At 27.0% G+C, this 24,369-nt stretch overlaps 2 protein-coding genes across 2 annotated transcripts; one reads left to right on the top strand and one right to left on the bottom strand.

Annotated features, from left to right (window-relative positions):
- Positions 1 to 117: 117 nt before the first annotated feature.
- LOC126903991 (solute carrier organic anion transporter family member 74D) lies at positions 118 to 20,142 on the top strand. The gene is made up of 9 exons (XM_050682609.1): positions 118 to 665; positions 14,959 to 16,199; positions 16,278 to 16,403; positions 16,480 to 16,546; positions 16,619 to 16,772; positions 17,010 to 17,235; positions 17,330 to 17,458; positions 17,810 to 17,976; positions 19,083 to 20,142. The coding sequence occupies exons 2-8, from the start codon at positions 14,990 to 14,992 to the stop codon at positions 17,968 to 17,970; spliced, it is 2,073 nt and encodes a 690-aa protein (XP_050538566.1). The 5' UTR covers positions 118 to 665; positions 14,959 to 14,989; the 3' UTR covers positions 17,971 to 17,976; positions 19,083 to 20,142.
- A 2,388-nt stretch (positions 20,143 to 22,530) lies between these two features.
- On the bottom strand, positions 22,531 to 23,602 carry LOC126904190 (uncharacterized). The gene is made up of 2 exons (XM_050682964.1): positions 23,251 to 23,602; positions 22,531 to 23,154 (listed from the first exon to the last, which is right to left on the bottom strand). The coding sequence occupies exons 1-2, from the start codon at positions 23,498 to 23,500 to the stop codon at positions 23,012 to 23,014; spliced, it is 393 nt and encodes a 130-aa protein (XP_050538921.1). The 5' UTR covers positions 23,501 to 23,602; the 3' UTR covers positions 22,531 to 23,011.
- Between the last annotated feature and the right edge of the window lie 767 nt (positions 23,603 to 24,369).

Genomic DNA, 24,369 nt, shown 5'->3' with positions numbered 1-24,369 from the left:
AGCACGAAGGTCGTCTGTGGGTCGCGCGGCTTCGCTCTGCCAGCCAGCAGCTCACACACTTGCACACTCTACACACCGGCCACAACACACGCGCGGCGCGCCACAGACCCACGACAGGCAGTAGCGACGGCAGCACCGGCAGTGCTTCGGTCGGTTCGGCTTCTTCTCGACGCACGCGCGCATGCTCTTCTCGTACTCGACCGGTGCGCAGTATAGACGTAGTAGTAAGTATTATAATAACACGACATCATAATAGAGTAGTCGTCGGCACTCATTCATTGTTTCTGCTCGTGCGCCGCCACTGAAGTACTAACAATAATAATAATTGCCACATAACTACCTCCGCGGATAAAATAAAAAAAATACGCCGAAAACTTCTCGCTTTTAACAATCATTTGAAATATTTTAAACGTACTGCGGACGCACAAATAATCGGATTCACTTTCACTGTGTCGTTTCAAGTCAGACCCGGTGTCGTTTCTAATGCCTGCGGTCTGTTTGCTGTGCTGGTCACCGTACGATCGCCACCGAAGGACCAATCGCGCGCAGATTAACACTACTGCGTCTACGACGGCGATCTACGACTGATGGCGACAAGTGGCGGTTAGCTGAAATCGAAGCAGCGGCTCAAAGGACGATGCCTATAACTACTAAGAGTACATCAGGTTAGTAACTGCAATTGTAATGTGAACTGGTGTAGAGCAACACGCGCCAATAATGACTATGGAATCCGGTAGCGATTCTGATAGTGAATTCCACACCGGCCCGGAGAATCTCGTAGAGACGGACTAGCGCATTATCGTTGTAGTACTGTTCGGTAGGAGACCGCGTAACACCAGTATAGTCGATCGGCATTTTATTTTTGACTGAATCGACGACCGTTACCGCACGCCGGCGTATACACTCCGCACGTGGGGACGAGCTTTCGTGTAGTATCCGCAAGCGGTCTACCGCGCTGTTCACATCCGGACTGATCTTGGCGGTGTCGTTAAAAAAACTATGAAATGTAAACATTATTGAATAGTCGCAGCGACTGGACGGTGTTATGTCGTAATAAAAAGGGATTGTTGTCTGGAGAAAACCTGTCTTACGATATTTTCCCGCTTACATCGTTGCGCATTACCGTCACAATTCAATGCTGGCCCACACGTTCCCCCAAATGCTTTCATTCAGAGAGCAATAACCCCTGTTTTTTTTACCCTCGTTCGCTGTTTAACAGAGTATGCCATTTAATATTGAGTCACTGTGTCGCATCTAATTGTCTTTGATACGTCGTGTGCTTTCGAATATCTTCTCATTAACAATGTATCCGAATGTCAACTATTTCATTTGTTTTAGCACTCGAGTCCTTGTCGGACGTTAAATCAATTATATACATACATATATATAAACAGCACACACAATATTTCAATATATATATATATATATATGTGTATATTTGTACGCATAGACATCGTAGAAGCCACTTGGTAGGGTAGGGTGGGCAGGGGGTTTCTTATCTCATATTTGGATGCTGAAAGGCTGAGGCCAGATAGGTTGTACAACGATCTTAATTTTAATTCTCAAACTCGGTGTATTGTATTGAATTTTTATTTGTGATATTTGTATTTGATCGTATGAGGCAATCATTTTAAGTGTCCACGACGTGCGTTGAAAAAAGTTGGATTCTGTTTAATAAGAAATTGAAATTACCAAAATTTTAACTTTGACGATAGTTATTAACTGTGTTTGGTCACTTGGAGTACTGATATTAAAAGTTTTTTTTTATTCGCGATATAGTGATAGAATAATAATAAGAATGTCTATCTATGAAATTTGTTTTGACACAAAATAATAAAAACGTGAAATTTTATCTGTTATTTTAGCAAAACTACTCGGTGGGTGTTTGTACATTAGTGTAAATCGATCATTTGGCGTCTTAAATTCAATTTTAATAAATAAAAATCGATTGCTTGAAACGTTTTCCTAGGACACCTGCAACATAACTAGGTTGTTTACCATCATCGTGTGATGTTGTGCTGGTTAGTAGTTCTCACTTGCGACTTTCCCCTTGTTAATTGTTTATTTATTATTACTACTAATATATTTATAATACAGAATAATAATATAATTTGAAAATATTTTAATATCGTTGGAATTAAAACTCAAAACTGTTTTAGCCTTCAAAATTGAAATCGATTACATTGTTGATACGTGATTCAGCAAACAAACAATTTAACATTTGGTAAAATGTTAGTTAATTATGAGGTAATAAAAATAATGAGTTATAGATATGTTAATGTAAAAACTATCGGCAAGAATTGATACAATTTATAAAGATTTCCTATGTAAAAGTGATGAATAAACAACTTCTAAAATTTAAATTAATAGTTCAAAATATGATACACTGTAAATTAAGCGACTCTGAAAATCGGCATAAATTACAAAACCAAAAGAAAAAAATGTTTACTTTTTCAATTAATATGTATATTTTAAATGTATTTTATTTTTAATAAAATAATAAGATTATCGTTTTTCCATTAAAGAATTTTATAAAAAGTTATAAAATAAATATCATAAAAAAACGTTGAACTCTCTTATGTTCATAACTATAATAATTATCTTAGCTTTATACTGAATTAGTACGATTATTCAATTTAAAGAATATCTGTGATAGCAAATATTTTTTACTACAGGAAATAAAGGATGACAGCAGCGATACTTTCTTTTGTTTTATTCCTTGAAGCCTTCATAAGTGTATACAAAACTAATAGTTACTAAATGTAAATGTTCGGAGATCAACACCATAATATTATGCAGTTTATGTGTAAATGTAAATTTTCGATAAGATAACGTTTTTAAAATTAAGTGTAATGAGTATTATCGCTAATGGTGAAAAGAATGTTAAATAATGAAATATTCTCTCATGAAACGGTTACACTTAAAATAATTATTGACATTAATTGATAAAATATTATTACTCTAAAAATTTCGAGACTTTCACGGTCAGTGTTTACAATTAATAAATAATTACACAAGAAAATAGAAACAAAGTCTAATTTTTTACTGTTTACCTATTTGAAAAATCTTCGCTGTAATTTAGTAGAGTTTTATTTAGTAGTATTTCATTATTATTACTACATTTTATACTTAGTGTGGTCGTGCACATAAAAAATTTCCATTTTTTTAAAAGTCACAAATATTTGAATCCAAATCACTTTTAATCATAATAGATATTTTAACTTGGTCTATTTAAATAATGACTTATAAAAAAACTATGCTATGTTCTTTCATGCGATTTACTTTGATCTAGTTATAGTTAATTAATACAGCAACTTAGTATTAATTATAGATAATTTGTACTTTTACCATAGAAAATATTTTTTTTATGATTATTGATTTTAATCTTTGAATATTATGGTGAATACCTACTATAAATTATAAATAATTAATATATTTTTTAATATTTATATCATTTCTGTACCCCAAAAGAACAGGCTTAAATAAGAATTCACTTTACATTCTTAATTAAGTTTCAGAGAAGTCATTTATCAGCTACAGCCATAATAATGGTAAATAATTTCTCTTCTGATCTTTTTTGAAAATTCATTTAAGTGAATTGTATTGGTGCTCTTGATCGTTTAGAATATCTTTGTTATAATTAAAAATTTTGAGTTATTTTATAATAAGTGATCTTTGTTAAGGAAGCTCGATGTTTCTTTAAAATTACATAGTTTGTTCAGAATTTAAATTAAAATCAGAATTAATTAATAATTTAAAATTTTGACACAAAAATAAATTTAATAAGACACAGTTTGTAAAAAATAATTTACGTGTAGTTTATGATTGCATTTAAATTTTATCTTTAAGTGTTTAATGTACGAGATAAATGTATACAGATATTTCCTTATTATAATTATTAAATAAAACGAATAAATCAATTCTTGAAAGTATATTGACATATTGAGTTTAGCTTTAGGACACTTTGTTCATTAGTATCGACAGGTCTCAAATAAATCACTTATAATTTATTACACAAACCGACCTATAATTTAGTTAACAAGAAAGTCATTTTTGCCTTTATAACAAAAGATAAAGCCATTCACGATTCAAAGTAAGGTGTAATCTAAATGATTTTTCAAAGTGTTTCTAATGAAAATACGAAAATTCCGAATCTGTATAAGATATGTGTCATAAATCACTTCGATATTTTTGCCTTATAGTACTTTTTGCTGAATATTATTTTAAGAAATCGCTTGAATTAGTTAGCTAAATTGAATAATAGTCAACACACGACTTTTATTAATATAAATTTTCAATTTGATTTATTATTGTTACATATTTTTTTTTTATAAAAAGTTTTTCTTCGATATGATACAAGTTGTAAAAAAAAACATTAACTTAAAAAGTTTAGAGTAATTTAGGTATAAGGAGTAATATTATGCACACAAATTTAATTGATAGCTTAGTTAATTTTTTATTTACTAAATAAAAATTAATTTCTCAAATTTATTGAATTCATTTAAAAAATCATTTACATTTTACTTGATATTGATAATAAATAAATAATATTTTGACGGATACGTACTATAATTATTCGATTTTGTCTCAAAATAATACTTCGGAGACCTTTTTAAAAATTATAATGAGGTATGACTTGACAATTCATAAAATAAATATTTATAATAGTCTTATGAAATATTTATTTTATGGTGTCTGTAATCTTAATATTTGTAAAAATATGTAGATTTAAACATAGTACAGCTAGTAAAAATTCATAAATCTGGAATAACTTATAGTTGTAGGCTGAATTTTAAGAATTAGTTATACTACCCACTCGTTGTTAGTTGCCCTAACACAATTTTTTGTTTACCTCTTGTAAACACTATGTATATTACTTTTGAAAACAATTTTAATATGACTAAATGAATAATCTCAATTAAATTAGGTAAAAAATTAAGCCGAAAGAGAGAAATTTCCAACGTACTAGATAATGAATAAAAATTATCTTAATGATTCATATTTTACGCAGTCCTTATTTGCCACCTGTTATTTTGCTTTTGACCGTAGAATACAGTCTGTAATTGTTTTTTTTATAATTTACTTATAATGGGCACATCCGAAAAATTCTACGTAATTTGTTTTCATTTGTATAAATAGTCGCACAGGCCAAAGACAATAACGCATCTTGGAATATCATTATACAGTGAAGTAACAAATAATATATAATTTTATAAACAGCAGCTGTAGAAGGTCTACAAAATAGCAGCTGATTACAAAACAGAATAAGACTTATATGATACACTTTAGAGTTCCTTTATAGCAGCGGTAAATTTTCACGGGTATAGTATTATTAAAAAAACCCTTAGTTGCATGATACTTGTAGTTACAGCTACTTGTTAGCTTATAACCTGTCACCTGTGTTATTCAAACACACAATAACAAATCATATATCATTTGGGCTACTGTGTTTTATGTTGAGGGGGCCTATTCTGTAAAACGTTTCTAATAAATAATGTGTTATTGTTTCATTGACCCGTTTTATGCACTGAGGCATAGTGTTACTTGTAGATGGTTTGGAAAATTAAGGTCGCCCCATTTGGTGTATGACAAGTAGTTAAATTTTTTATGTGTTCAAAATAATAAAAATAAATGGTGTAATTGTTGAGGTGGTGACGGAAATGAACACTCAAATTTTAAAGACTTTGTAGTGCGTTCAATAACAAATAAATTGCACCAGTGTACATTTGTACTCGTAATAAATTAAGTTAGTGTTTTACGATGTGCAAATTGATCTATGCCCTTTAGTACACGTTGATTTTTAGTGTGCCGTTGCCAGAGTAATTTATCATTGTTATGATTGACAAGCCTGTGAAAAATATATTGAGTTAAGTAATTTGAATCACCTTATCAAGATTGATAATTACTCGTGGTGTGACGAATTATATAATTTCAGCTAAAAACATTGATGTTCGTTATTTAAACCCAACGGTAAATATTTACTTTATATTCAATATAAACTAAATATTTATTGTTAGATTGCCGACATTATAACCATTCAGTAATAAAACTAATCATATTTGAGTATATCTATATTTTAAATTACAACATTATGATAAATCTATAAACAAGACATCTTTTATCTGCTAAGTATTGAGAATTGTACTTTAGTCCGGATTATTCAATCATAGGCAGTACTTATTTATATTGTTCTTGTTTCTGTAGATGGGATAATTTCTTTTTAATTACGTGTTATACGTCTGTTGATAAATCATATTTCGCTGATGTTTATGGTTAAATTAAATATTGTACAAATGCTATGGAATTAAAAGATGAACAAAGAACTTAGAGTAAAATAGTATAATAATTATTTAACTACTGTCAAAATAACCTTTTACTGGGTATTTCTAAAAATTGTTTTAGTTGTCGTACCTGTTACAAATATAATACAAATAATAGATCGTTATGAAATGTTTCCAATTTAAAACTAATTAAAGATATTTTTTTTGCATTAAAGTATATTTATAAAACGACATCATTTTGTTGGTCTGCTAACAATAAGTTTTACCTTGGAAGTTGTTTAACATTGATTTTACTCAAAATGTATTTGTTCATCACTCAAAATTTAGTTTGACTTATTTTTAACTCATTAGTCAGTTCATTTCCAGTTTGTTGAAATAAATGTTTAATATTAGAAAAATAACATATAACCTCTTCGGATCAAATTAGTGTAACAATATTTTAATTTAAAATTTTTCACCGTTCTATTTTATTTGATCAATAATTATTTAGCGTATTTTGAACTCTTCATATTTTATTTATAAATAATAATTCGGTTATTTTTCTGCAAGTTGTCATGTTATATAACAGCAAAGCATTAAGGAAAATATTTTAAAATGAAGGAAAGTTTCATGACAAGATTATTTATGTGTTGCTTTTTGATAATACGAAATCTTGTTATGTAAGATAATTTTATACATCAATAACGGGATTTTTTTATAAATTCATTGAATTTATCCGCTTATACTAATTTTGTATGTATTTGGGTAAATACAAAATCAATGTAGCAAAATCTGTCTAAGTTCTACGCTTGTATAATAAAATACAATGAGAAATAACCCTTCAAAATAAAAAATCTGAATTTGATTTTTTCGCATAAAAATGGCAAAAAAACTAAAAAAATTGTATTTGTAAAATTTACATAATATTTAAAATCTACATCGCGTATGAATAACATGCGAGTCTGATTAATAAATTTATTAGTCACATTGATAAAATAACAAAAATTTTTTGCTGTTACTCTTGTACTCTTTTATTTTTTCTAACGGGTTATTTTATTCATATTTATTTTTTCTTTAAGTAGATTTCAACGGATTATGTGAAATGACAATAAATTTTGACTGAATTAGCTATGTTTAATTTAATAATATAATAATATAATGTAACTGTATATTTTACAGTATGTTAAAGAAATTTTTTTAGATAAATTTTTTAACTTATTTAAGAAATAAATACGTGAGCGTATTTCAATTCGTTTTATAATTAAAATAAATTATTTACTGAATATTTCTTAACTAAAGGGATTCCAAAATTATGTAAAGTAGCCAGAATTAAAATATGCATAATTGAAATATTTGTTATTTAAATATCTAATAAGATCAAAATAACAGTGAGACGTAGAGAACTAAATTGATTTTTACTATATCAAATAATTTTCTTTTCAGTGTTAGTTTAATAGGGTGGTGATCAAGAGGTAGACCCTCTAATGTCTATGTCCATGATTTATTTTGATAAGGTCAATATATTGAGTTAGATTAATAAGATATGGTAACTGAAAACTAAGTTTTGTCTTTTCTTCTTAAGAGGATTTTTTTAAATTCAACACGTTATTAAAATATGATTAGTTACTACATTTACTTTTAATTAAAAATATTGCCCAATTTACTGAAATAATAAATATTTTTATTTTTATTTCAGCTAGCTACTTACTATCAATGAAGTTCTTTAGAGATTTTTGTTTTGAAAATGTATTTAAAATTATATTATTCACTTAAGAACGTCAAATTTTAAACAATTTTTCATTTAAACAAATCTAAGTGTTTCAGTTAATAATTGATCTTCGAGTAATATGGTAAAGTGGAGTAATCATAAATACATTTTTTTAGATAAATGCACATGTTTTTATTTAGAACTATATTTATATGATAGAAACACATATAAGGACCAGAAGTTTTTAATCGAAAATAAATATTCTGCTAAATGTTTTAAGAAAAAAAGATAATTTACAATTATCCTAATGGTTTATATTTACTTCATTTTACCTTAGGCTAGGTTAGTTTTTACATCAGAAAATAAGAGTAATGTTTAAAAATATTAAATTTTACGTTTTAAAAATTCATGAATCTTGATGGCGATTCGCTTAAAAAATAATTGTTGGTGCTCCACGCATAGCTGGAATATATTGACCTTCGAAATGATTGTATTAACACGCTAAATGCTAAAGAACGGTGTACTAAATATATTATACTATAATTGTAGTCAAAACCAAATTGAAAGTAAACGCAGAATAGTTTTCAAGTAACAATAGAATATTTATTGCTATTAATTTATAGCCATATGTAATTTAGTTGAAGTTATATTATCAGTAGATAAACGTAGTAGCGGTTTTTTGGTGATCATTTATGACGGATGTATAATACAATTTATATTCATAGTAAATAAAGAAGAGAATTAAGCCAATTATTTTAGCTTCGATGCAAAGCTGAGATGGTATTAATTTGACTATGATGTGTTTATTATTTTTTTTTATGTCTGTCGTCGTTTTATCACAACTCGCATAGCTTTCTTGATTTTTATCAACGATACGTCAAATGATCAAAAATTTTGTGTACTTGAAGACATTGCACTTAAATCTCATAATTTTTATAATAATGAATGAATCAAAATAATTATTTTATCATCAAGTATATTTTTTCTGAAATTTTATCTTTACATAGTAGAGATTCAAAATAACAACTTTTGGTCAAACAGTAGACCTTTATAAATTTAACATTTGAAAATAATCCGGAAATATAATAGGTTCAACGTTTACTCACTTTTAAGTAAATTAATCACATTTAATCGCATGGTAAATTATCAAGATACGTGTTTAATTAAGTAGTAAAGTTCATTGGCTTTTGTAGTGTAAGATAAGGTTGGTAAGCTGTGGGAAAACGTTAAGAACCAAATCAGCTATACATTACGTTTTTAACAATGAATCATTATTTAAATGTTCGTATTACCGTATAAAAATGGTTGTACTCAATTGTTTTATGGTCCATAAATTTTTAAACTACGTCAGTATAATTTGCTTTAGATTCATTTTTTTCCAACAATAGAAAAGTTATACGTAACATTTTCACTTATAAGTTTTTTTAACAAAAACTTAGGATTGTATTATATTCTTAATCTCTTTTTGACAGGGAACACATTTCCCTTCCTTAAATTATACCCTAAGACGTTATTGGTATCTATTTATATAATACTTATGCATTATATATACTTAGTTTTAGATTCTAAATAAGTTAACTACTATTTTGCCTAATAAGTACCAGTTTTAATTGAACTATTTCAATTATGCTAGGGCAGTCAGGGGCAGCAAAAATATCTTTGGTGATATTATTTGAAGGCCTACTTAAAAGTCTTTTAAAATTTTGAGTCTGGGTATTTAATACTAAATTCTTATTACTTGTAGATCTCATGATGCAATAAAATTTTACTTGAGCAATGTAATATAATAACTATATAACGGATTTTACAAAAATTAGCTTTTTTGTTGTTCGATAAATATTGCCAATATTATGTTTTTGATTAATTTATAATTAATTAGAATTAATTAAAAAAAAATTAACCAACAATATCACTATTACTTATGAGTAAATAACTATACCAATGCCTATAATAGGGTGTGATGAAAAGTTGTCTTTTAGGCCGCTCTTAATTGACGTTCAGGGATTCTTTACAGCAATGATATTAAATTCAGAATTTTTTTCTTGGAGAGACTATAAAAAAATTGATACAAGCAGAAGAACATTTATTTTGTCATTTTATTTTAGTTATGCTTCGTTGTTAAAGAAACATTTTTTGCTTTTTCTTTTATTCAGATGAATGTATAAAAACATTAAAAATAATATTCAAATATAAGAGATTGTATTTATTATCTTATTAATGTTTGATACTGCAAGTTGTATATGATTATAATATTGTAAAATAAAAAATAATTTAATAAACATTTTTTGCTTCTAAGAACTAATTCAAGACGACACTGAGTTCACGTCGCTATTAGTTATTTAATACATTTTTAATGCACAATAAAACTTGTTTCTGTAGATCTTTTTTACCTCATAACACCGAAGGTAGTACAGTTTGGTAACGTATACGTTCTGTGTCATCTCAAAGTGCATGAATGCATAGTCGTAATAGGAATTCACCGCCGTAGTCGACAAGACGTTGTTGTCGTTCTTGATTCACCACACCTATTCTCATTACTAGTAGTTAAAAAGAGGAGAAATAATCCATGTTAACAAACGGTCGTTATATTTTAAAAGAAAATAATAAAAAATTGAGTATACAAAACATGTACAATGTAGGTGCACAGTGCACGCATATATGAAACGATTGGTTTGACCCTTTTTATGATCATGCTAAGCATGTCCATGTCATGAGTCATAATTCTTGTCTACCATCTGACTAAAATACTGACTACCTGATAGGGGTAGTTTTTAATAAGACTATTTCAATACGATATAAAATTAATCTTAAAAAAATGTATTGTTTACATTTGTAAATGAATAGAAATTCAACTTTTGTGTGTAATAAAGATAAATAACTGTATAAAATATTAAATAATTTTTTTTGTCGTAAATCTAAGTTTTTAATCACGGAATACATGAAGTTTTTTTATCTAGTTCATAATTAATACAATAACTAAATCATTGAAGGAATGATTAGAAATTAGGTCTCATACAATACGTAAGCTAGAGTTACTTAGAAGATTAACCAAAAAACAAAAATGAATGAATCTTATTTAACGTAAATTTAAAACACTTATTGAATTATGACAATGAAGAATCACTATCGTAAGAGTTTGTAAATCAATTAAACTAAACTTTAACAGCTCTAAATCTTACACCTGATAAATTCTTTATTTTTTTTCCTGCGAGTATTACGATTATCGCACTATTTTTTAGGTTATTTGTGTACTTGTCAAAAATGAACTACTATGTGAGTGAATTAATTTGTACAAATAAGACTATATATATTAGATAAATTATTACGTACGCAACTAGTTCCTAACTATGATAAGGTAATAAGCAAGTATTTATATTTTTGTTGCCATTAAAAGATTTTATAAGAAAATTATCTGATTATTATATTTCTTTTTATAACCAGTAGTTATATCAATGTGGACAAAAATTATACAGATAATTTATAAAATGAGATCAACTATGTCATGTATTATAGGACGAAGTTATCCTAATTTTTGATATATCTAAGAATTCTCCTAGTAGATTGATTCATCAATGATAAATAATTATTGTTCTTTGTAGTTGACGTGAAAAATTTACAATACAATCATAATAATTAACATTCAATAACTTACTTCATCTTTATTCTTGTTTGTTATTGTAAGTTTAATATCAAAGGTATATATTTGGCCCCTGATCAAGAATTTTTTACTTAACCAACATGTTATGTAAAAAAATCTAAGATCCCTAATGTGTATTAACTGAATGCGAAAGTGCATTTATTTTTCGCCATCATTTATGTTCTTTCTTGAGCTTACCTATAAGAAGGGAAAATGTGTACGTTCAGCGAAAGCAGAAGAAACCGGCAGTGGTGACGACGCGTTAGTGGTGTGTGGGTTGTGGCTATTGGTTAGTTAGTATAAGCCTTTTAAGTAAACGAACACTTAAATGGTAAAAATTTCGATTTGTTACTTAAAATAAACGAGTCGTGCAGTGGTCTAGACTATTTATTTTCATTTCAATAATGAAAATGGATGTAAAGCAAATTCTTATTATGTTTATACTTTCATATTTTTGCAATTCTACAATTTTTTTCTGAATGATCTTATTATTAATCATTATTATGAAATACAATAAAAATTGAAGTTATTATAAAAAAATATACCTTGACATTAAAAGTAATTTTAATGATCACGATCAATTAAGACAGACTTTGAATTTATTCCTTTGAATTAACTTCTAAGCTGAAGTGAAGGTTATATTACATTGTAATAAAGCATAACATTTATTTATTTTTATCTAACTCTTTTTTTATGTTTTTATATTACTATCTTTATTTTGAATAATATAAACAATTTTATTTTTCATTCTAGGTTTTGTCCTGGGGTATTTAAATGATAATAGTTTAATTATGGCTCACGCAATATCTTTAGTAAAACATATTATAATTGTTTTTTTTTAGATGTTCATAGTATTCTACGTTTTATAATTTACAGAAAACAATTTGGTCTTATCTCCTCTTAAAATCATTTCAACTTACATTTTTTAAATGGAAACATAACATATGTTTTTATTGTCCTTTCTAGTCTTTATATTAAAGAGTTAATAACTTTCAAAGTAGTGGTCCAAAAGTTGTTATTGATCAGTAATTATCTTTGATAGATCGAATTTGAGTTGGTAAGTTAATTAAACATATATGTTTCCACTTAAAAAACTGAAATTGATAAAATTTTCAGGAAGAATGTAACAACTTTTTTTAACGTAGAAAAAATTATAATGTTTTGTACTTTTAAAGATATTGCATGATTCATAGTTCATCAAATCATTCTGTATATATGATAATTTTTCACTCACTCTCCTAACGAAAATAATTGTATCTATGCCATGTTATTATTTTTTTCTTTGGGAGGATATGATGCCTTATCATCCACCTCCGTAATAACAATAAAATATTATAGATACAATAGTATCTCTTATAATATTTTATTATTTATTTGAATGCTAATAAGGAGTATATCTAAAAGTTTTTATTTATTTATAAACCTTGTAAACAAATTTCAAGGAATATTTTTTGACTGATTATAAATAAAAATTTACTGTATTATTTGGTGAATACAGTTTTAAAAGAAATAATGTCTATGTTTTGAGATAATCGTCATTCGTAATTTTATTTAGTTTAAGTGTTATTTACATGACAGTTACACAACTTAACACAAACAAAGTACTTTATATTAAACAGCAAGGACTTTCTTTAGTTATTCAATTGTTGGTGTTAATACAAGTAGTTGAACTTTTTTATTTATTATAACTGTACGCACCTCATCAATTGGCTTAAGTGATTCGGTACGCATGACATGAATCATGCGAAAATACAATTAATTGAATTCGCCATGTATCGAATGCACTCAATATTACAATATAAAGCACATTTGATTTATTTCGGTTAGTTTTGCATAAATGCATCAATAATTAAAATAGTAGACTGATTATGTATTCATTATATATGTCAATTAAAATGATAAAAAATCACTTGGCGTGAATAACAGCATCAACAATACTCAATTCATAACAATAAAATATATTATGCATGTAATTGATCTATTTGAAAATAAAATGGAAACATTAATATTTTTATTTAATATTAATTTCAAAATTAAAATTTGTTAATTTACTGACATATCTTTCGTGGAACTTTGATTAAACGTCTCTCGTTTATCTGTTATCAAAGTTTAAAGACATATTCAAACCGTAATTAGCGTAGAGTCATAAAATATAGGCCTAATGGATAGTTGACCTAACACTGATTATATTTGGACGACATGTCTTTAAATGTTTGATGACGGATTAACGAGTGACGGTTAATCGTAGTTCTACTGTACTCCCTATATACGTATAATTTTATAATTTATAATTTTACTAATTTGATTTTGTTGTTCGTTACTGTTTATTTGCAAAATATTTTATTAATGCAAATTTTTATGAACATAAATTAATAAAAAAAAAATGTGTAAATTTTTTAAACCATATACAAAATAGGTAAAAGTTTTCCTATAAATAATCTGGTTGAACATTTTTACTTTCATAATTCTCAATAATGTTTGTAGTCCATGAAAGACAGTAATAAAATGAATGCATCGACAAGCACAATAAATTCATACAATGAATATAATTTTTTTAAAAGAGCATTGGCACAATATTAATGAATTGATAATGTATCCGTATGATTTTGCAGTATGCACGTATAGAAATTTTTAAACAATAGCTTCCACACATAGGTATGAGAAATAAAAGGAATGTGCCGTATCGATTCTAGCCAATCAATCAGTATAAATGTATCTAAACACCAGGATGATCTGTATTCTCTTTAATAGTACCTTGTTTTATTTTCACACTTAGAATTTGTTTTCATTTAGATAATGTCTGTTTTTATTGTAAGAAAAAAATTTAAATTAAAAAAAAATTCAAGTAAAGTATTTAAGTGAGCAATAGTTACGAATTTAAGTTATATTCGTTTGACTACTAATATTAGCAAAAAATATATACTTGCATTCATGAGTATGTAAGATTCAATCGTCTGAGCAGGTTTCCCGGGTAGTCTGTCATCCTTTTGTCATGCCAAGGTCATGACTACATTGTACTCCGACTGGACCCATATTGTGTCACTTTCGGTGCGAAAAGTACTAATATTGTCGTATTCATTACTGTACCCATGACGTATATTTTCAGTAACCTTGACTACGTTTTTACAAGGAAGCCCCAGGGGTTACTTAATTGATTCATAAAAGGGAGAGTTCATTGTACGCGTTTTTATAATCTCACTTGTCCTGAACAAAATAGTTTGATGCCATATATACATATTCTAAGAACTATATTATACCCATTAATAAGAGATAATAAAAAATAATCTATTTTTGAAATAATGATTGATTATTAGTTTCATTTTTAAAATACATTTGTTAAAATTATGTTTTAGGATCCAAAGAAAATTAATCAACACGAACTTAATGATGGCTGCTTTTAATGGAACCGAAGAAAAGACAGAAGAAGCGAATCAAGAAACTAATGCCAATTTACCAGCAGTGGTTATCAGTGATGATGATAATGGAGATATACAATGTGGCATTGGACTATGTAAACCAAAATGGATGCAGATATTTGCATCAAAGCAAGCATTTTTAGCTATGTTTTGTATAGGATGGGTACTTCAAGGTATGTTTTATACATACTTTGTAAGTGTAATCACCACCCTGGAAAAACTATTTCAGTTACAAAGCAAGACAACTGGTATAGTAATGAGTGCTACAGAGATCGGACAAATTGGATCATCATTATTGTTGACTTATTATGGTGGTCAAGGACATAGGCCTCGTTGGATAGCTTGCGGTATGGTATTGTTTGCTGTTGCAGCGTTTTCATGTTCGATACCTCATTTTTTATTCGGACATCATCAATTGGTAACAAAGTATGATGGACCAGTTGATGGTAACTTTACTGCTATCTTACCTAATGTATGTGTTAAGCCTGAAAAAGGATTTGGTGTTTCTGATCAACGAGAAGTTTGTCATAAGTCGGTTCTAAGTCAACAAGAAACCCAATCAAAAAATACACAAATTGTATTAACTATATTTTTTGTCAGTCTTCTGGTCGTAGGAATGGGACAGACTGCGGTTTACACTTTAGGAATACCATTCATAGATGACAATGTAGCTAGTCGTGAATCACCACTTTATTTTTCTATAACTATAGGTGTTCGTATACTAGGACCATCATTTGGATTTTTGTTGGGAGCTCTATGCACTAGTTTATACGCTGACTTATCGATGGAGCCAGATATTTTACCGACTGATCCTCGGTGGGTTGGAGCGTGGTGGTTAGGTTTAGTCGGTATATCAGTGTCATTACTTTTGGCTTCTTTACCCATGTTCGCGTTTCCAAAACGATTACCATCAGCTGTTAATGAAGTTGCGGTAATTGCTATAAAAAAACCAGCAAATGGCGAAGTTTGCACTAACAATGGTCAAGCAGTTCCAAAAGCTCCAAGACTAAAAGATTTCCCAAATGCTATTAAAAGACTTCTAAAAAATGATATACTTATGTACAGAACTGCTAGCAGTGTTCTTCATTTATTACCTATAGCTGGTATTTACACATTTTTACCAAAATATTTTGAATCGCAATTCCGATTTCCTGCTCATACAGCCAACATGGTTACTGGTAAATTATATTTAGCATTCATTTTAATAAAAGTCGTAATCTACAAATTTATTTTATAACTCAAATTTATTAATTTAGGAATTTACGGAATAATGGTAATGGGTATTGGAATCATTATATCTGGAGTATTTATATTGAAGAAAAATCCTAATGCGAGAGCGGTGGCTGCTTGGATTGCGTTTACAGCTGTAGCTTATGCTATTGGTAATATTAAACAGATATAAAACCTCATTTTATTAATAATAGTACAGAAAATATTGTTGTAATTATTTTTGTTTAGGTATGGGAATATTGATGTTGTTTGGATGTCCGATGAATAATTTTTCAGGATTGTACTACAATGAGCAGTGAGTGATAATACTTTGGTATTTTTGTTAACATAAACTTTAAGAATTATAACTACTATAATTTTTTTTTAGGAACGTCGCCAAATTTGAATCTCATTGTACAAATCAATGCATGTGTGATCAAGAGAAATTTAGCCCAATATGCGGTGACGATGGTCGAACATATTTTTCACCGTGTCATGCTGGATGCCAAAACCTGACCAGTATCAACAAGAACTCTCATAAAGTTAGTTAAAATTTTGTTCACATTAGTATAGGATTCCTCATTAATGAGATTAAGGAGAAACTTAAATTGCAGTTATCAATTATTTTGTTCATAAAATAAGGGTATGAAGTGAAAGAAATTACTTTAGGCAGTTTAAAATTGATCATTTTTTTTGTTTTGTTTTATTTCTATAAATAAAAATCAATTTTTAATATTTTTAATAACTATTATTCAGTTATTGATGTAATGTGTTAATAGTTTGTAGATTGTCTCTGTATGGAAGGTAATGCGAACGAAGCTGTACCAGGTCTTTGTGATAATGGGTGTGACGACACAGGTTTCTGGTACGTTGCATTGTTTTCAATGTTTGTCTTTATCCATTCTACATCAGAAGTGGGTAGTATGTTACTCATACTTCGATGTGTGCATCCTCAAGATAAAGCGATGGCGTTGGGTCTCATACAATTTGCAATCGGTCTTTTCGGTTAGTTTTTTGGTATTATTACGAACCTAACAAATTAGATTTCTTGGTATTTTACCCATAACAATACTATAGCATAAACTTAATTTTATTTTAGGAAATGTGCCTTGTCCTATTATATACGGTGCAGTGGTTGATTCTGCGTGTATGGTATGGGAAATGACATGCGGTAAACCTGGAGCATGTACACTCTACAATTCGGACTTATTCCGAATCTTTTATCACGGTATGTGTTATATATCGTATGCTTATACGATCCTTATCATATGCTTATATGATCATTTTTTTACTTTAAAACTAAAATAAAAAATGAATAAATGCCATAAGCGTGTTAACATATTGAAATAAAATATTGTTATATATAAATTTAATTATTTGTATAAAATATGAAAGAAAAATGAAATTGTTCCATTATTATTCAAAAAACTATATTTCAGTAAATATTAAATAAATTAAAAATAATGCTGATTTCGATTAATTTTGGTTCCAGAGATTAATTCAAGTATTTTATTATAGACATAAATATAAATAAAATTTTTAAAATCAACAAGTCTATCAATTAATATTCATGTTATAGGTATAACTGGAGTACTAATGCTGTGTGCCTTTTTTGTGGATGTTATCGTTTGGTACAAAGCTGGTAGTATTAATTTTGACGATGAACATCACTTGCCAGTAAATGAAGAAGAATTAAGCCAGCTAACTCCTATAACTGATAAAACTGAAACAGCAGTTTGACAAAAGGTATACAATATTCGGATGAACATTATATCATAACGAATTAGAAACTAACATCGCAGACTTTTTTCTAGTTTCACCATTTATAACAGTAGTTAACTATGTATATTGTATAGGAAAAACCTAACCTGATATTTGTCGTTCTCCTATTTATACTTGGGTGTGTGCGTGTGTGTATGTGGGTTTCAATTCATATATTTTACAAACAATAATTGTTTTAACTTAAAAATTTACTTAAAATATGAATGCGACTAGCTGAATGTTAAAACTAATAATATTACTAACGATAAAATAGATTATGTAATGTCATATTTGATTAGTTATATTTATCTAGAATATTATCATGTAGATATATATGTTAATATAATAAGTAGGTATGTAATTTAAAACAATAACACTCAAAACATTAAATACTATAACTGCATATTTAAATTTGTTTTAGAAGGTTATAATGTCCTATGTTAAATATTATCATTTCATTTTATGAGTAGTATGGTAATATTCTAAACATAAAATTTAAGGATACCTAACTGTATTGTATTCCAGAACAATACAAGTAGGTCGGAAAGATTAAATGGTTTAACAGTTGTAATAAACTTGTATATCTTTATAATTATTGTGTAATTATACTAAATAATTGATAAAATAATTTATTTTAATAAATTTTAAATGGTATTTCCAATTTTTAATAGTAAAATCTTTTTTTATAAAATGCTCGTCCCTTGAACTAGTTAAAACTTACTATAATTACATAAAAAAAAACTTGTGTTGAATATTGATTAATATTTTTAATAAATTTACTATTTTGTCTTTAATTCGAAAAAAATAAGCTTTACTGTAAAATTTGTGACGTGGACGTATTACATGCTAATAGACATTTGTGTTAAGTCATGATTGCCAATGTATATCATAGAATGGGTGATCACGAAAAAAAAAAACATCACGTTCTTAGTAGAAATATAAAAAATACTACTTTCTCCTTTACCCAATCTGAAAATTGAAGTTAACTAGTAATAAATTAATCTTATGAAAATATAGTAAATAAATTGATTTGACAGTTATTACTCTGAATAATTTTATGATAAAATTATTAAAAAAAAATTTTTTTACAGTTTTAACAAAAGCAGCCTACCAGTTATCATGTTCCTTATTCATAACGTGAGATAGATCTGTTTAAGTGTTATCACATGAAGTCATGAAGTCGTCAGTCATTTACAAATGAGTTTAAAATTTTCAAAAAAAAATTTTATTTTTATAGTTTATTTTATTATGTGACACAAATTTATTAGCAAATAAATTGTTATTAGCCATTTTAAAATTAGACCAATATTTTTTACTATTATAAAATCACGTAAATTACTTTTTTTAATATAATATGAAAACATTACATCACAGTAAAAACAAAATTTAAATATTTTTCTATTGTTAATATTTTTATTTTTATAAATATTTAAAAAAATATTATTTTTTTTATAAATTAATTTTTTGAGTGAACTAATTTTTTATTGAGAATATATATATATATATATATATATTGTTTTTTATGTTAATGAATATCATTAAAATGAAATAGACAATTTGGATTATATATTTTTAAGTATATTAATCAAAGTCTACATCATTTTTTATTGTTATTGTTGTTATTGACACTAAATATTATAACAGCAACTTAACTAGTCGCATTTATTTTGATTTCTAAGATAAAACAAATGCTGTTGTAATCTTTTTTTGTGTGTTCATTAAATCATCTTTGTATTATATGAATAAAAAATGTAAAACTTCTATTTGAAAGACTGTACGCAAAAATTTTGGTAATACGTTATTACTTATTAGTTTTGATATTTTCAAACTTTTAAAATAATTATCATTCGACAAATTTTTTTTAATTTACAAACTTTCACATCACATAAAATAAGTTACCTGCTGTATGATATGCATAAATACGAATATATGATATGTATGTAGATCTAATTTAGTTTTAATTATAATAGGAACAATTATTAGATTATTGTATATTTATATTAGTGAATTAATTGATTACGTTTTTGTTCGACTAAAAATACGAGAAAATTATCTTTAGTTAATTAATTATTTGTTTTAAATGAATTGTATGAGTGTGCTATGTTGTTTTCATATTTGTTTATTTACGTTTAATATAGTGTTAAATATTTATTTTTTTTTTTTTTTAGTACAAAATTATATATTGACTTCAGAAAATTTTATTTTAATTTTTGTAAATATTACATTTTGTTATAATAACACCTTTCTGTGTCAATATTCATAATCAAAACATTTTTATTTTATTATAATTCCTGGTCTTATAATTGTTGAGATTTGATCTATTATCAAATTTTCACTGATTTTAGGTTAAACTCTTGTTTTAGTATTATTAATTAATATAATAATATAGTTGTTATTTTGAGGACTTACTTAAGCATAAAAACTATGTCACTAATTATTTTACAGTTTGAAAGTACAGTAACATGATAAAAAAACAAACATTTCAAAAAATTCAGATAAAATTAAATTGTAACTAAAAATTGTGATACAGGTCATGGGAAAAAATATTTTTCTATCAAATAATCAAAAATAACTAGTAATCAAAATAATTTAAGTATTTCTTATGTATTGATTTTTCCGAAACATAATCAAAAGTTAAAATTAATACTCATGTCATCTTGTATAATAAAAAAATAGTTTAATATTTAAAAAATATATCTATTGTAGAGTAATTATAACATTTTTAAAAAGTTATAGGGACCAAAATATGGTTTCACAGTGGGGTCGAGGCATAACAAAGTTACCATTTGTGATCTTTTGACGTATCGTTGAGAAAAATCGGTGCTACGAGAGCTAAGACAAAGTAGTGACAGATATACACACACACACAAAATAAATAAATAAATAAACACATGATGGTAATTTAATACCTTCTCTGCTTCGCATTGAAGCTAAAAAAAATCTAAATCTATCAAAGTAATGTATTTATTAATCTGAAATCAATTAAAAATAATCAAATTGCATTTTACTAAATCTATAAGAAAAGTTAAAATAAATAATGGTTAAAAAAATTAATAAATTAAGTATTTTTTGCCTATTTTATTTTTGGTAAATTTATGTTTTATACATGAATATTTAAAGTTACATTTAGTTTCTTTAAAGATACCACGACGCAATAAAATTAACATTTAAGAAAATGCCTAAAATAATGTTTTTTATTTATTTTAATGCAACAAGTCATAAAAATAGCTATAATTGTGTAGATAAATAATTTATCTAAGTTAGTAATTATTAGTAACTTTAAAAAATGTATTGATTATGGATTTAATAAAAATAAATTAAAAAAGCTTAAAAAAGAGTTCAGAAAAATATATTTATTTAGACATGTAAACTCGTATTTACAATATGAATCAGGGTAAAGATCCGTATATGATTTGTCTAAAACTTTGTTAGGAGTCCTCTAATTACAGTACAATATATTATGAAATTTTTATTGTAATTGGTGAAAAGTTGTAAGAAGTAGTTTACCGTGCTTAAGAAACAAAAATATTCATACTTTGGGTTACATTTTTATTTTAAATGACATAAATAATACTGATTCAAGAATAACTGGTGCCTAGTATTTTTGATAAATTACTATTTTCAATTAACTGTATTTGAAAATGATTTAATTTTAATAGATACAATTGAATGTGATATGCTTGAATGTTGCAATTATATGTGAAATTACTAAGCAAAATATGACGACAAATACAAAGAAGGTAAAAATTGTATAAAACCGAGGGCAATGACCCACAGACAGCACATTTTATAGAACACATTTTAGAAAATAATTATCATTTTAAAGTGAAGATATTTTTTTATAAATTAAAATCTTATAATTAAAATTTTCAGGGTTACGAAAAATTATAAACATATTTTGTCTAGGACAGCAAAAACTTAAATAAGGTTCTGTAGGTAGGGAAATTATATGAAATAATTAAAACGTATTATTCTATATATTTATTATTGATTAATTAAATATTATTCATAAAATTGTTTGAAATAAGAAATTACCAAAATTTGAATACAACTGAACGTAGGTAATATTTGTAGTTTTAATTTCCTTTATGTGTAAGTAATATTGACGCTTAACATGGAGATGTGTAAAATTGTTCTTGAAAAAATCTAATATTTCTTTTCGAGGCAAACTTTTTACGTTCAATGATTACTTATATTTAATCTTAGTAATAAATTGTTGGCTGTAATCTTTCAAATAAAAATTTTTCTTAAAAAATTTAACTGTTCTACAATGTTGCAGCCAACCGAAATAAGTTCTTATGCACGAGAATGTTCTTGTAAGTATGAATTAAATAATAAATTTTAGTGTATAATATAAAATACAATTTTACTATAAATATTTTTATTTATTAAGTAAAATTTAAACTATATATTTTGTAAAATAATACTAATTATTACTATAATTTTTTTTTTGTAAAAATTTAAAAAAACTAAAGATACAAGTAATACAGAATAAATCTTTTTCATATAATTCTAAAGTAATCTACTTCTTATATAATTCTTAATATTAAGATATGACATTTTATATTAAGTTAAAATATTTTAAATTAAAATAATTAAAATTATTGTCGTTGGAGATTCAACAGTTTTATAGTAAATTGTATTCGATAGTTTGTCGTCAAAATATACTAAAGAGTGTTTTTGAAAATGCGTTTAACGATAAAAATGTAATTCTATTCTTATTTTTTTTTAAATACAAAATTTTTATGATAAATATTATAAAAATCTTGTACACATAATTATAATCTATTGCCGTTCCATTTATTTCTAATATACCTTTGTTTACATGTACACTAAACGTGCGATTGAATGCTAATAAGATGCGTCATTAGCTAGAATGGAGTGATAAATAAAACGTAATTGAGTCAGTAGTTAGTTTATAGACAAATACGTCAGAATGTTTCAATGTTAACCGGTACTTATCTATTACGATAGAATTAATTATTATACTTTGAACGCATGGTCGAATAAGTTATACAGTCTAAATTTCTAATGATCTGGAACTGCTGGCCTGAGCAGTAGTATTTGACGGAAGCATTATTTTTGATTTGTTTTTGCTGCCAACTCGGCTGTGTACTTGCAAGTTGGATTCCACTACAATTTCGTCGAATCCAATGTTGAGCACTAAAATTGAAACACAATAAAATTTATCATTAACTAATCTTATGAAATTCGATTTGCTTATAATAATGGAAAATTATCGTTGTTATTATCTGTTACCTTGTGAGGGCTTTTGCAATCTACTCGTTCTACTTGTCGACAATAGAGATGACATTTCTGAAGTCTCAGAAGTGTCAGCCGGGTTTCCTTGATTACCATCTTCTTTAGGTCTGCAAAGGCATCCGGTAACGAGTAACAAAGCCAAAAGTACGACGAATGCATCGCGTTGAGCCATTGTGAACGTTTCGTATGATAACGACCTGTTATTTATGCAGTTAAAAAGTAACTGTTGAGAAGCGAGTTGGTTCATGCGCACACACAGTCTGGACCAACACTGACCATTGGTCACGGCTTTGAAACATCAAACATCTTAGCCGATGCAGAAGTTATACTCGTGGCTGCGTGTACGTAGAGCTGCAGAGAAAGTGTTACTGATAAATTAATACTGTTTTTGACATCCACAAACGACATGACGATTCGTTCTACTTCATTTATAGTTACCATAGGATTTTCAGAATATATTATTTAACTGGCTAACATACAATTAATCACCCGTAGCATAGAATTGTATTACGTTCCTTAAATGAGTATATTTACAAGTCATTACATAAATTGTACATATAAGAGTTTTGTTTAAAACGTCTATACGAGTGCAATGTAAAATTTTTAATGTGTTTTATGTGTAGATATAAGTTATAAATGCGTATACAGGTATAGTATTACGGTATATCTCTATGTGTGCCAAGTAATTCATATACATCAAGGTAAAGTTGCTAAAAGGCTTTTGATTTTTACTCGAAACAAAATAATTCGATTTTGAAATTAATGTAATGTAACGGTTACTTGTAATGTCGTTAGGGCATGGTAAATATTGGTAGTTGTTTAGGATCCGCATTTACTAAGAGAAGTTCAAAGATCTGCACTTAAGAGACCGTGATTTAATAAATGAATTAGTGTTTTTTTATACGACAGAATATTTTCCTCGTGACTATCAAGATTTTTAAAGCTTAAATTAAGTTTGATAAAAAAATATTTAAGTCATATATTCCCTACAGACAATTTGTCTCATAAGATCGTAAAATTGGCATCGTGGATACATACTCGAAAGTAAATTACGTTTTTACTTTAATTTATTGATAAAATATACATGTTTTTAACACAAAAAATTCATCAAAATAA

The sequence above is a fragment of the Daktulosphaira vitifoliae genome, unplaced genomic scaffold (genome assembly GCF_025091365.1).
Source record: "Daktulosphaira vitifoliae isolate Bord-2020 unplaced genomic scaffold, ASM2509136v1 Scaffold_1, whole genome shotgun sequence".
Lineage (NCBI taxonomy): Eukaryota > Metazoa > Arthropoda > Insecta > Hemiptera > Phylloxeridae > Daktulosphaira > Daktulosphaira vitifoliae.
This window is presented reverse-complemented; position numbering and strand designations above follow the sequence as displayed.

Bases quoted from the DNA above. Each gene is read 5' to 3' on its own strand.
- LOC126903991 (XM_050682609.1), top strand. From the start codon at position 14,990: ATGATGGCTGCTTTTAATGGAACCGAAGAAAAGACAGAAGAAGCGAAT. The intron at 16,200-16,277 runs GTAAATTATATT...TTATTAATTTAG, and splicing joins TACAGCCAACATGGTTACTG to GAATTTACGGAATAATGGTA. The intron at 16,547-16,618 runs GTGAGTGATAAT...ATTTTTTTTTAG, and splicing joins GGATTGTACTACAATGAGCA to GAACGTCGCCAAATTTGAAT.
- LOC126904190 (XM_050682964.1), bottom strand. From the start codon at position 23,500: ATGAACCAACTCGCTTCTCAACAGTTACTTTTTAACTGCATAAATAAC. The intron at 23,155-23,250 runs GTAACAGATAAT...TTTCAATTTTAG, and splicing joins ATTGCAAAAGCCCTCACAAG to TGCTCAACATTGGATTCGAC.